Source organism: Canis aureus, chromosome 8 (assembly GCF_053574225.1).
Source record: "Canis aureus isolate CA01 chromosome 8, VMU_Caureus_v.1.0, whole genome shotgun sequence".
Taxonomy (NCBI): domain Eukaryota; kingdom Metazoa; phylum Chordata; class Mammalia; order Carnivora; family Canidae; genus Canis; species Canis aureus.
Window position 1 is genome coordinate 66,475,332 of NC_135618.1, and position 14,090 is coordinate 66,489,421.

The window sequence follows — 14,090 nt, forward strand, 5'->3', positions numbered from 1 at the left end:
TGACTGGGGTTTGGTATGATTCTTCTGTGAAGCCATTGTTGAAGATATTGCTTGCTACAAGAGAACCAGTGGTACCTCGAAATTGCAAGGTGTGTGCCCCTTTGCTCTTCCTCTTTCTTGTCTCCTCTGGCCCCAGTTCTGTGGGTCTCAAAAACGATGACTCTCCATCCCCCATACTCCCCTCTTCTTGTCCCGGCCAATGTTGTAATTCAGGCTACAGACATCATTCACTTCATCTGCTGCCAGATTCTTGTTAAAAATAAGAACCTTGGGGCACCTGGATGGCTCAGTCAGTTAAGCGGCTGCCTTCAGCTCAGGTCATGATCCTAGGGTCCTGGGATTGAGCCCCATGTGGGGTTCCCCATTCAGCGGCAGTCTGCTTCTCCTGCTGCTCCCCCTCCTCATGTTCTCTCTCTCTCACTCACTCACTCTCTCAAGTAAATAAATAAAATCTTTTTAAAAAGCTAAAACAAAACTTCTCTGATATTCTCTTTGTTATGAAAATAGTACACAATACATGTAGAAAATTTAGAAAAAAATGCAGATAAGAGTTATGGAAATATGGGATCCCTGGGTGGCGCAGCGGTTTGGCGCCTGCCTTTGGCCCAGGGCGTGATCCTGGAGACCTGGGATCGAATCCCACATCGGGCTCCCGGTGCATGGAGCCTGCTTCTCCCTCTGCCTGTGTCTCTGCCTCTCTCTCTCTCTCTCTCTCTGTGACTATCATAAATAAAAAAAAAAAAAAAAAAAAGAGTTATGGAAATAGTACACGATACTTGTAGAAAATTTAGAAAAATGCAGATAAGAGTTATGGAAATAGTACACGATACTTGTAGAAAATTTAGAAAAATGCAGATAAGAGTTATGGAAATAGTACACGATACTTGTAGAAAATTTAGAAAAATGCAGATAAGAGTTATGAAAATAGTACACGATACTTGTAGAAAATTTAGAAAAATGCAGATAGGAAAAAAATGGAAGAGAATCTCCACCCAGACAAAATCTGGTGACCATCTTTCCAGTTTTGTTCTGAGCAAACATAATTAGAATTGGAGCATTCTGCTCATATAATCTCTTTTTTGTGTGTGTATTTAATCATAGCTCTTCAGTGCCATTAAATATTCTCCTACAATATAATTTTTAGGTGAATAAATGAACATGCATTGATTCACTCCAAAAGGAGTGGTATCCTTATAGTTTTTTTTTTTTTTCTCTCTCCCCCCTTTCTTTCTTTTTTGGTTTACATATGTATCATTCACTTTCCACTTTAGAGTTCTTCCCATGACAAAACAGGTAAACAACTACAAGTTTAAAAATAATATTGACTATTTTATGATTATAAAAGCACATGCTCTTTATAGAAAATTCAATTATAGAAAATAGGACCTAGGAAATGAAAAAAATCTGTAACTTGACATTTTAGAAATGCCTCTAAAAATGTCTAATGGTTACATGGTATTTCATAATATAGACATATTACAATCTAGTTAGGGAAACTTCTTTTTTTTTTTTTTTTCTGAACCTTTTGAGAGGACTTGAGCCCTACAGAAGAGCTGCACAAGCGAGGTTTCTGCATCCCTGCCACTAGCTCCTTGGCACATGAGCATCTCCCATCGCTGCAGATTGGAGACTGAAGCTGAGACATGGGCCTCGCTTGCCACCAAAACTAAGCCATGGATTTTAATTGAATTTCACTTTTTCTCGCAGTGCTCCTTCTCTGTCGCAGGATCCCACCCCAGGCCCCACGCCGCATGCAGCAGTCACATCTCTTTAAGTTCCTCCGTCTGTGACGGAGCCTCTGCCTTCCATGGTACTCCGTGGCCTCCAGAGCTTGGAAGATTCTCGCTCGCTTACTATGAAGAATGTCCCTCCATGTGGGCTTATCTGCTGTGTTTGTTATATGTATTCGTTATTGTTATTGGATCATTTTGTCAAGATGCAGTATCTTTTTTCGAGCAGGGATTCTGGACAAGCTCTCTTGCCCTTCTAGCTCTGGCCTCTTCCATCAGGTAGTTGCCTTGGCTACCCATGTCCTGTTCCTGAGTGTATATTCAGAACCACCTCGGATCTGATATCAGCCTCTTGCCAACCTGCCCCTGTCAATCTCCCTCCTCCTTACCCTGCACTCACATGGTAATAATGGCCAGCATGTACACAGGAATATGCGCTGGGCATGTTTCCAAACACCTTTATTTTGGTAAATCCCCCCAACAGCTTATGGGGCTGGAACTGTGGTTGTCCCCCTTTGCCAGTGAGGCAGCTGGGGCAGAGAGCAGGGATACCCTTTATCCAGGTCAGGCAGCTTTCCTGGAATTCCAAAAGCACCTCAACCTCTCTGCTTCCCCCACCCCAGCTTCCACTGGGGGGTGGGGGCTGATGTCTGTGAAGGTCTCATTTTTTTCTGTGCTATGAGGCTCAGTTCAAGTACAGCATCCTCCAGGGAACTTCCTTGGGATCCACCTGTCCATTCTCCATGGCTCTGTTCTACCAGTGGCACTTCCTTATGGTGTCTTTCCCAGGTTTTAAGCTTCATGAAGAAAATTCTGTGCTTACTCTAGAACAGTGCTTTAGATAGGGCAGTCTATATATGTTTATCCAATTGAATTAAAATTTTAAAAGCAGGGATTAATGCTAAGAAGAATCAGATGCCTGATGCAACTGCCCAGGTGGGACTCTTCCATCTCCTTGGGGGCCCCAAACACCAGTCCTCACATTTCCTGAATATTTCATTTGGGAGGGAGAGGCAGAGCGTAAGTGGTTTTGGAGAACAGGGCACTGCATATGCTGCAGGGTTACATGTATGGGGAAGTCAAGGTAGCATAAGGGTATTGAGAGTTGGGGAAAATTATAGAAGGTGATTGGGGACAGAGAGGGAGGTTAGTAATGAGTATGAGTATCTTCTATTTCAGACTTTCAGCAGGAAGTATGATGTTAGTTGCATGTTTTAAATCAACCAAGGCTGGGTGTCTCAGTCAGTTGGGTGTCCGACTCTTGATCTCAGCTCAGGTCTCGATCTTATGGTTGTGCATTCCAGCCCCACGTGAGGATCCATGTTGGGTGTGGAGTCTACTAAACAACCAACCCACCAACAAACCAACCAACCAACCAAGCTGGTTGAACCAGCCTTGCGATCCCAGGATAAACCCCACTTGGTGTTGACTTATTATTTGTTTTATAAATTGCTAGATTTCATATACTCCTATTTTCTTGAGGATTTTTGTGTCTGTTTTCATGAAAGATACTGCTTTGTAGACTAGAGGATTTTATTGCTGCCCATTCAAATAGGATGCTACCACATAGCAGTATGAAAGCAATTCCATTGTACTGATAACAGCACTTTTTAAAAATGTTATTCAGAAAATGCATTTTATTAACTGGAGATGAGTGGAGAAAATATAACATTTGTTGAGCTCTTACAGTGATAAGAGTTAAATGCTATTACTTCACATATGTTATCCCATTTAATTTACAAAACGTGTTGTTTCTTTTGCTTTTGTTCTTATTAGGCAAGATTAAGACATGCATGGTTTTTTCTTTGTAGGTAGAATATGCTGTCTTAAGAAATATCACAGAATTGAGAAGAATCTATTGCTTCTACAGCAGCCTAGGATGTGATTGCTCTCTGGATAATACCTTCCTGATGACAAAGCTTCACTTCTGGAGGTTTCTAAAAGACTGCAAATTTCATCACCATAATATAACTCTTGCTGATATGGACAGGGTATTAAGTAGTGAGTATTCCAGATCCACATCTTTTGTGTTTTTTTAATTAAGATTTTATTTATTTATTTGAGAGAGAGAGCGAGAGAGAGCGAGCATGAGTGGGGAGAGGAGCAGAGGGAGAAGCAGACTTCCTGCTGAGCTTGGAGCCCAACACGGGGCTTGACATGGGGCTTGATCCCAGACCCTGAGATCATGACCTGACCTGAAGTCAGATGCTTAACTGACTGAGCCACCCAGGTACCCCAACATCTTTTGGTTTAAACGGTAGTATAACATCATGTCACCATGAAACCAGTCAGAAAATGTGGAGGGAGTGAGGAAGACAGATCTTGGGAGAGGTGTTCCAGAAATCAACACATGGTTGTCTTCCCAAGGTGCTTAAAATGTACTTGAGACAATTTTGTGAAATAATGGCAGCAGTGAAAGATTATCTACAGCAGGGCCTATGGGCTGAATCTAGCCTCCTACCTGTTCCCATAAGTAAAGTTTTATTGGAACACAGCCATGCCCATTTTCTCATGCACTGTCTGTGGCTGTTTTTGTCCTATGATACCAGAACTGAGGGGTTGTGACAGAGATTGTGTGGCCTACAAAGCATAAAATATGTACTGTCTGGCTCTTGACGGATAAGTTTGCCTGCCCCTGATCTGTAAAACCCACTAAAATCGTGAGGTCAGAAACAGAGAGGATTAAGGAGGGCTTGTCATAGCCGAGAAAACACTTTAGGTTGTCTTGGGCTTGGGCTTGATTTCAAATGAGAAAGTTCATGTGATAAACTTAATACCTTTGAAGATTTTACTCCTTACAGTTGAATTCTGAGAAGCAGGCCTTGAAAACCTCAAATTATCTACCTGAAAAATAAAATATTAGAACTAATACCTATTTACCTGAAATGTAAGTGTTTGACACAGATTTAGAATCTATTTAGAATTAGAATCATCGGGATCCCTGGGTGGCTCAGCAGTTTAGTGTCTGCCTTCTGCTCAGAGCATGATCCCAGAGTCCCAGGATCAAGTCCCACATGGGGCTCCCTGCATGGAGCCTGCTTCTCCCTCTGCCTGTGTATCTGCCTCTCTCTGTGTGTCTTCATGAATAAATAAATAAAATCTTAAAAAAAAATTAGAATCATCAATCACATGTGGCTCAGACCACTTTGAAAAAACACTGGCACACGGTATCTTGTAAGTTTCTTGAGCAGTGACCAGATCGAGATCTTTTGAGTGGTACTTAAGTTTTAAGTGGGTGTGTATATGCTGCTCATTGGTATTTACTAGCAAAAATGATACTCCGTCAAACTCAGTTCTTTGTATTGCATACCAGGAGCAAAATAAAAAATAGAAGGCTTTAGAAAATACTAGGCATCAAAAATGAAATCTTGATATTTGCAACAAATATGGATAGACCTTAAGAGTGTTTTGCTAGGTGAAGTAAGTCGGACAGAGAAATACAAAGAGTGTATGATTGAACTTATAAATGGAACCTAAACAAGAAGGTCACAGATATAGAGAACAGGCTGGTGGTTGCCAGAGTGGGGAGGGGTGGATGAGATGGGTGAAAGGGGGGGTCAAAAGATACAAACTTCCAGCTATAAAATAAACGTGTCACAGAGGCTGTGACTATAGTTAAAAATACGGTGTTACATGTGAAAGTTACTAAGAGGGGGTGCCTGGGTAGCTCTGTTGGTTAAGCTTCTTCCTTCTGCTCAGGTCATGATCTCAGGGTCCTGGGATCAAGTCCCATGTCGGGCTTCCTGCTCAGTGGGGAGCCTGCTTCTCCCTCTCCCTCTACTTCCCCTGCTCCTGCTCTCTCTCTCTCACTCACTCTCTCTCTCTCAAAAAATTGAATCTTAAAATAAAAAAAAAGAATAGTTGCTAAGAGGGTAAATCTTAAAAGTCCTCATGGCAAGAATAAAAGAGAAATTTTTGTAACTGTGTAGGTGAAGGATATCAATAAGACTTATTGTGGCGGTCAATCTGCAACATATGGTGAATCATGTCGCAACACTTGAGTACAATGTTGTATTGTCAATTATACTTCAATTTAAAAAAATACTAGGCATCCTTTCCAATTTTCTTTATTTTAGCCAATAGTGACATTCCAGTTGAAGAAATTCATTCTCCGTTTACAACAATACTTTTGAGAACGTTTCTGAATTACCTCCTGCTCTTGGCTTACCGCATCCATCACAAAGAATACCAGTAAGTACTACTTCCAGGGCTCTGAGTTCATCAGGTGCCCCACGTTTCACAAACATTAACTACTCAACCATGAGATACCAGATTAAAATTTAGAATACCCCTCAGATGCGAGTTATGTTTCCATATTGAATACTGTTCTCAGGATTTTACTCAGAAATGGTCACCACCAACTCTTCCATAGGCTAGAATTTCCTGTCTTTCTCAGGGAAAAATGGATACTTTATCTTTAAAAAAAAAAACTTTTTATTTTGAAATAAATTTAGTTTTATAGAAGTGTTGCCATATTAGTACAGTGAGTTCCTCTCCATCCATCACTCAGCTTCCCTGAACAATAACGTCTTGCACAGCCACAGAGCACTTATCGTAGTGAAGAAACAAATGTTGGTTAATACTAATGAAATCACAGACTTTATTTGGGTTTTCCAAGTTTCCCCTGATGTCCCTTTTCTGTTCCATGTTCTTTGCGTTTTGTTATCCCATATCTTCAGTCCCTACAACCTGTAATAATTTCTTATACTTTTTTTTTATGACCTTGACACTTTGGAAGACTACTGGTCAGTTATTTTGTAAATATCCTTTGATTTTGGTCTGCTGATGTGTTTTCATCATTTCCCTGAGGCTTGGGTTTTGGGAAAGAATACATGGAGGTGAACTGCCTCTGGCATCACATCACATCACATCACATCACATCACATCACATCACATCACATCACATCCATCACATCAGGGGTATGTGATGTTGGATTGTCTTATTACTGGTGATGTTAACCCTGTAATGTTTGGTTACTGAACATTTGGCTAAAGGGGCGGTGGCCAGGATTCTCTACCATAAATATATTGTTTCTCCCTTTCTGTACGCTCATCATTTGAAGCAAACTACTGAGTCCACTCTGTAGGGAGAGGAGGGAATTAAGTTTTATCTCTTGGACAGAGGGGTGACTGAATCTGTTTTGGCAGAAACAGAAGCCCATCGCTCTTTCTGTGTTTTACCAAACTGATGACTGAGAACATTCACCCAAATGCCTGCCGTGTAAAAGGTAAATACAAAACTAACAGCATTATATTTATTAACTGTTTTTCCCCCAGAATGTAGCTTTGTAATCATCTTTTGACTGTTTATCTTTCCATTATGTCTTTAGGCAATTTATTCAGTGGACAGCAGCGAACACTCTATTCCATGAATTATATCGACAAGACCTGGGAGATTTATACACTTTACTGCAGACCACACACAGCTCCTCCCCACGAGCCTTCCATGAAGATGCGACACTTCCTCTGGATGTTGAAAGTAAACACTCATGATCGAGACTGGTTTTATATTAATAAAGAATTTTGGCTATTTTTTTTTTTTTTTTGAGAAAGAGTGAGAGACTGTGCACACAAGTAGGGGGAGATGCAGAGGGAGAGAAAGAATCTCAAGCAGGGTCCACGCTCAGTGCAGAGATGTGGGGCTCAATCTCACGACATTGTGATCATGACCTGAGCTGAAATCAAGAGTTAGATGCTTAACTGACTGAGCTACCCAAGCACCCTAGCATTTTGGTTTTCAGTAAAGAAAGGGGCACCTGGGTAGCTCAGTTGGTTGGGTGTCTGCCTTTGGCTCAGGTCTTGATCATAGGGTCCTGAGATTGGGCCCCACATCAGGCTCCCTGCTCAGTGGGGGGTCTGCTTCTCCTTCTGCCTCTGCCCTTCCCCCTATACACACACACACACACACACACACACACACATACTCTCTTTCTCTCTCAAATGAGTAAATAAAATAAAGAAAGAAAGAAAGAAAGAAAGAAAGACAATGTATTCTAGCTGTGATACACAATGAGGTGAAGATCAGGGATCTTCATAGCCATTGAATGTTTGCTGAGCCTCTTTGGGAAGAAGTGAGTAATTCTGGGATCCATAATGGAGGAAGGACCTGAGGCAGAGGGAGCACCACCCCATGTGCTTCCCAGTGAGGGGAAGGCACAGGCAGCCTCAGTGCCTTTGCTAATGCAGACCTTGCCATGTAAGAGAAGATGAGGTGGGGGTGGGGAAGCAGATGTCATTTAAAAAAATGATTGTTCATCAAAAAGTAATTTGAAGAAGCTAATAGTTTATAAAATAGGATAGTCCTACAATATCCTTGTACTAACTCTTGGCAGTTTTTGTTTTAATTTACACCATGGGAAGATAAATGAGAAAATGAGTCAAATACTAATAGGGAATAGAGTGCTTTCAGGAGGTCTAACAGTGTCGTGTGTGTGTGTGTGTGTGTGGAAAAGGGACAGTGACCTAGTGTCTACTAGAGGAAAGTAGCTTGTTAGAAGTATGTGTGTTTGGGGGAGGAGTATTGTATGGCTGTTTATTTGTTCACTTTCCTCCTTTCTCCATGGCCTCATATTGAAGAGACGAGGTCATCATTCCTCTAGATGGGTCAGCCTTCCGATTTGGGCTGGCGGCATCCTCCCAGAGATCATTACCATGTTCTTCTCTTCCCCCGCACATCCACTGAAGCAGTACAGTTAGAGGCTTGTCTGGATTCTGGGTTTCTTCCCCTCACAAAGCCACAGGTGGTTCTGTGTTGCATCGCCTCAGGAATGTTCCCGTTGAGTGATACTGAGATGGATCAGTGGGTTCACGTGGTGTCAGTACGATTCTTCCAGTAGAACTTAGAGCCTGGTTTGCACGCAGCTTAGGAGAGAGGAGGGTGGGCCAGCACAGAGCCAGGCCCTGCGAGGTGCACTTTCACTTAATCCTTAATCTCGGCAGCACTGACTTTAGGAGAGACAGTGTGTCCTGGGCCAAATGCTCTCTGGTTCAGTATCTCCGAGAGCAAACCTCCTGTTTGCAGTGTTGATGCGGACAGGGTCTACACCTGGACTTTCAGGGAGTCTTCTTGTGTCCAGCCTGGCCTGCAGCATTACTTCCAGCGGGGTCTCCTTCCTGAGTGCCCACAGCACCCTGATTCTGTGGCCCCCAGTGCACCATTTCCCTACTTGTACAGCTGGGCCAATAACTCACATCTGGATCATCTACTTTTCCAACCCCTCGGCCCTTTGTTTATGCCTCTAAAGACACTTTTCTTTTTGGAGGGATTAGGGAAGGTCTAGAGAGGTAAATACCAATGTTAATCTAGAATGCTTTTCAAGAGGATCAGTTTCAAAGATACACATTTCTAGAACATCTCCTTAAAGTGTCATATGGGGGATCCCTGGGTGGCGCAGCGGTTTTGCGCCTGCCTTTGGCCCAGGGCGCGATCCTGGAGACCCGGGATCGAATCCCACGTCGGGCTCCCGGTGCATGGAGCATGCTTCTCCCTCTGCCTATGTCTCTGCCCCTCTCTCTCTCTCTCTGTGACTATCATTAAAAAATAAAATAAAAAAAAATAAAGTGTCATATGGATATAAATTGACACTAAAAATATGTAGCTATTTGTAATTACAGGCCATTGTGGTTTAATTGGTTGATTCTTTTGCAGGACTTTAAAATGATAAATAAAGAATTAACAGCAACCAAATTCGTGGAGGTCATCGCAGAGGATAATCCTTTCATACATGACGGTGTTGACAGCAACTTTGAACTTGAGGTTTGTAAAGAGGTGTCACAAATAGTGCAGATATGGTTGAGGCTGTCCTGCCTTGGATACAAATAAGAACCAAGATTTGACTGAAAAGCATTCTAACCCCATACATAAATACGTGAATGTCCATATGCATGTGTGTGTATACATACATGTGTGTATAGCTGTGTGTATCTATATAGCTGTATCTCCTTGATTGTTAGAAAACTAGAGTTAATATAACAAAGAATATTTCAGATGTCAAGAAGTAGTGAATGAAGTCAAAAGGATATGAAACTACAGTGGATCCTTGAATAACACAAGTTAGGGACACTGACACCCCTATGCAGTCAGAAATTCAGGTATAACTTTGATTCCCTCAATGCTTCACTACCAATAGCCTGCTGTTGCCTGGAAGCCTTACAGATAACATTAACAGGCAATCAACATATATTTTGTATTACATACTGTATTTTTTTTAAGATTTGTATTTATTTATTCATGAGAGACATAGAGAGAAAGGCAGAGACATAAGCAGAGGGAGAAGCAGACTCTGCACAAGGAGCCTGATGTGGGATTGGATCCCAGAACCCTGGGATCACAACCTGAGCCCAAGGCAGACATGCAAGCCCTGAGCCACCCAGGTGGCTTTATATACTGTATTCTTACAATAAATAAGCTAGAGGAAAAAAATTAAGAAAATTATAAGGAAGAGAAAAGACATTTGCAGCACTTGTATGCATAGAAAAAATCTGCGTATCGGTGGCCCCACACACTTCACATTTGTGTTGTTCAAGGGTCATCTGTATGATGCTATTTCTTGGATAATTTAGCAATTTAATACACGTATGTGTTTTTCTGGGAGATGAGTCCTATAACCTGTCAAAGACACTGATGGATCTCTAGTGACTTAGTCTAAGTGCCTTCAGTTTTCAGCACTCCTTGCAGAAGGGCTTTGGCCAGTTCAGCCTCCCCAGGCTCAGTCTTTTCTTCTATAAACGGAAGTGGTGCTAACCAGTTAATCCTTCCTCCTGATTGCCCCTCGCCCGACCCCTGCCACCAGGAATCTACTCCTTGACCTTGAGCATTTGCCTCTTCTGGACAGGTCCTAAAGGGTGGGATCTGTGTGGCTCCCCCAACTCAGCTAACACCATTTGCGTTCAGGCCACAAGTGACTCTGTGATGACCTACCCCGGGGGGTGTTGCCGTGGCACCTGAAATACCATGTCTCCCACCTCAAACATGTTCTTCCCCTCTTTCCCTGGTCTTCCACTTCCCTCACTGCTGGTTCCTTTCCTACTTCTGCCACACTCATCCTGTCCAAGTGCCCCAGACTTAGGCCTGGGTCCTTTTCTCTAGCTACGCCCACCCTTTGTCTCATAATCATTCTGAGGACAAGGCCAGTGTTTGTATCTGTAACCCAAATCATGCGCTCCAGCTCCAGACGGCCTAGCCAGAGTGGCCTCTTGGGCTTCTAACAGCCCAGAGTGTCCCACACCCCAAACTACAGCTGTGACCCTCATCCTCCCCCTGTGTACCCCCTGTGTTGATGGCACTCCACCCTCTAGTTGTCAGGCCCCCTCCCTGTCTCGATGATTCCTCTCATAGGCCACATTCAAATCTTCAGATCTTTTTGGCTCCACTTTCAAGTATATCCAGGATGTGGCACCTCCCACCACCCGCACTGCTTCCACCCTGGTCGAGCCACCCACTGTCACCTAGAAAGCCGCTCACTAATCTTCCTGATTCACCTCTTATCCTCCCACTGCCCAGGGCAGCAGCCAGGTCACTCCCCTGCTCACACCGTCCAGCTTCCCATCTCACTTGGAGTAAAGGCCCTCAAGACACTGATGGTGCCACCTTGCTGAGTCCTTGTCTGACCACTGAGTCATACTTGCCTCCAAGCTGTTCCTGCGACACACCCATCGTGCTCCTACCTCAGAACATTTAAACTTGCTGTGCCCCACCCCGCCATTTTTCTGGGGGCTTAAATAACAGAAATGTAGTGCCAGTAGTCACTGAGTTAAGGTAGAGCTGGTTCCTTCTGGGGCTGTAGGAAAGGCTGTGCTCTGGGCCTCTCCCCTTGGCTTGTTAGGTGGCCATCTCCCCAGGTCTCTTCATATTATCTTCCCGCCATGGGTCTGTCTCTGTGTCCACATTTCCCTCTTATAAGGACAGTGGCCATGTTGGATCAGGGCCCACCCTAATGATCTCATTTTAACTTGATCTCTAAAAATATTATCCCTAAATAAGGTCATATCTGAGGTGCTAGGGGTTAGGACTCCAACTTTTTTGGGAGACATAATTCAGCCCATAACAGTCTTCCCTTTGCTCTCTCACCCCCCATTCATGTCCTCCTTAAGTGTAAAATATACTCATCCCATCCAGTGTTTCCCAAGGACTTTGTCATTCCAGTGTCTACACTGGGTGAGCTCCCCACCTGCCACTGTGCTGCTTCCACCTCATGATACTTGTGAGTTCCCTTCAGATCTTATCCAAACTGTAAGAATAACTCCATTTTGAACAAAAACTTTAGGCTGCTTTTCTCAAGCTGACAGGCAAAATCATAAGCCAGGATACACAGAGTAGGCTAGAGCTATTAATTGTAGGCACTGTTTCTATCCGTCTGATGTTTACAGAACACCCACAGTGCGAGGTGGGGTGCTGTGTCTTCAAAGTTTGCTCTCTGCTAGGAGAGGAAGATGTAGGACTGACATGAGCAGAACACCTAGTAAGAAAGCAAGATTCTTCTTGTTGTGGGTCACGCTTACAAAGTGGATGTTTGGTATCACCTCAAGGCCAGTGACAATGGGTGCCTGTGTAGGGGCAGGGACCCACTGGCCTGTGCTTTTACTTAAGATAACAGCTACAAATACCAGCCACTAATGATTCAACAAGTGGGATGACAGGCACTTCACACCAGGATCTCATCTGATCATCATGAAAAAGTATATGGTACTGACGCATCTTACAGACGGAGAAATTGATGCTCAGCGTGGTTCAATTCAGCAAATAGCAAAGTCTTTGGGAGGTGGGGTTTGGCATAGTGGTAAGACAGTTTATGAGCTTGGTGGGTAGTGAGTGAGAGTTAGGTGGGGTCACAGGAAGAGTCAAATTTGGGGATAAGAAACTAAAAGTGTCCTGCCCTTGAGCTAAGCAAATGTCTCATTTACCAGCCATCTTTGGACAGGTGTCAACCAACTGTTAGCCTAGAGGACACTGAGGTTTCAGGGATGCTAAGCAGATCCCTGGCAGCAGGCAGGGGCTGGCCTGGCACCATCGGTCAAATGAGCAAGCCTGTTCCAGCTCAGACTCACAGGGCTCTGGGTTCAGGACCAAGAGACAGGTGAATGATCAAAGTCCAAGCAAGCTGTCCCTGCTGCAGGTGCTGCTCGGGTGGAGGCAGGCCCATGGTCAGGTGTGCACACAGCCGGGAGGGGCATGGCTGCCAAGTGGGTAACACCTGCACTTGTCACTTCAGATGCCACTGGTCTAAGTAGCTTAAGAAAAAAGGAAACCCTTTCTAAAATGTCCTCAATTAATTAATATAAAATAAACGTTTCCATCAAAATAGAAAATGGCTTATAAGTCTAATAATCGAATGCACATAATCTTTTAAATATTGTAGTTCTTATTTCAAAGAGGCATGCACCCATGATAGGTGGGTGTTGAATGAGGTGGCACCTCTGGAGAAAGAAGCCAACACCCAGGTGACTCACTTGTCCACCTCAGAGTATGTCAGAATGAATAAGACCCTTTATACTTTCTTATGTTTCAGCTGGTTTTCCTGGAATTCTTTGAAGCTCTCTTAAGCTTTGCACTCATCTCTGTTACTGAACAAATGATTAAAGAATATTTAAATTTTCCAAATGAGGACCTGTCTGGAAACAAACATGGAAGCCCTTATATGATGAATCAGGTAAAGGTGTCTTAGAATCTACAGAGCAAGAAATGGTTTCATTGTGGCATGGTTAAACCAATATCAAAACTATCTTGGGTTTTTGTCACCTTTCAGGAAATAATTTAAGACTTATGAAAAAACTTGAGACTTCCTTTCATATTTTGAAAGAGTATATTGTATTTAATTTAAGTCCTTGGGAGACACCTGGGTGACTCAGTGGTTGAGCGTCTGCTCTCAGCTCAGGTCATGGTCCCAGAATTGAGTCCCAGGTTGGGTTCCCCTCACGGAGCCTGCTTCTCCCTCTGCCTACCTCTCTGCCTGTCTCTTATGAATAAATAAATAGAATCTTTAAAAAAAAAAGTTAGGTCCTTGGTCATGACCTAGGGCGTAAACTCCAAACCACAGTAGCAGAGATATCCTGATGAAGGTCAGAGTGCCAACCAACACATTGGGTGGACAAGAAGGGCTAGAATGAAATGTTTCATTACATGATCTAGAGTTTACCAGAGTGGAGAGCCTGTCCCAGAGTGAAGATGTTAAGAAACAGCTCCTGAGTGTGCATGAGATGTTAGATGGGTCCCTTAGGATGTGGCCGGCTCATAGGACAGGCCTGCTGGACTCAAGGCCCACTGCCAGACCTTGGTGGAGTAGGGGCAGTGTCAGCCACCCTGTTGAAGGATCCAGCTGCTGGGGCAAATTGATACCAAGTAGACGTGGGTGAGGCTGTCAG

The 14,090-nt window shown here is 43.5% G+C and overlaps 1 protein-coding gene across 3 annotated transcripts in view; it reads left to right on the forward strand.

The window, feature by feature from the left end:
* The window catches only part of RSPH10B (radial spoke head 10 homolog B), a 59,998-nt gene that overhangs the window by 27,282 nt on the left and 18,626 nt on the right, over nt 1-14,090 (forward strand). For all 3 annotated transcript variants that reach the window (XM_077907762.1, XM_077907763.1, XM_077907764.1), the window contains 6 exons: nt 3,542-3,731; nt 5,807-5,921; nt 6,879-6,958; nt 7,061-7,209; nt 9,379-9,486; nt 13,238-13,378. In XM_077907762.1, coding sequence (XP_077763888.1) covers nt 3,542-3,731; nt 5,807-5,921; nt 6,879-6,958; nt 7,061-7,209; nt 9,379-9,486; nt 13,238-13,378 — 783 coding nt within the window. The remainder of the gene's footprint in view (nt 1-3,541; nt 3,732-5,806; nt 5,922-6,878; nt 6,959-7,060; nt 7,210-9,378; nt 9,487-13,237; nt 13,379-14,090) is intronic.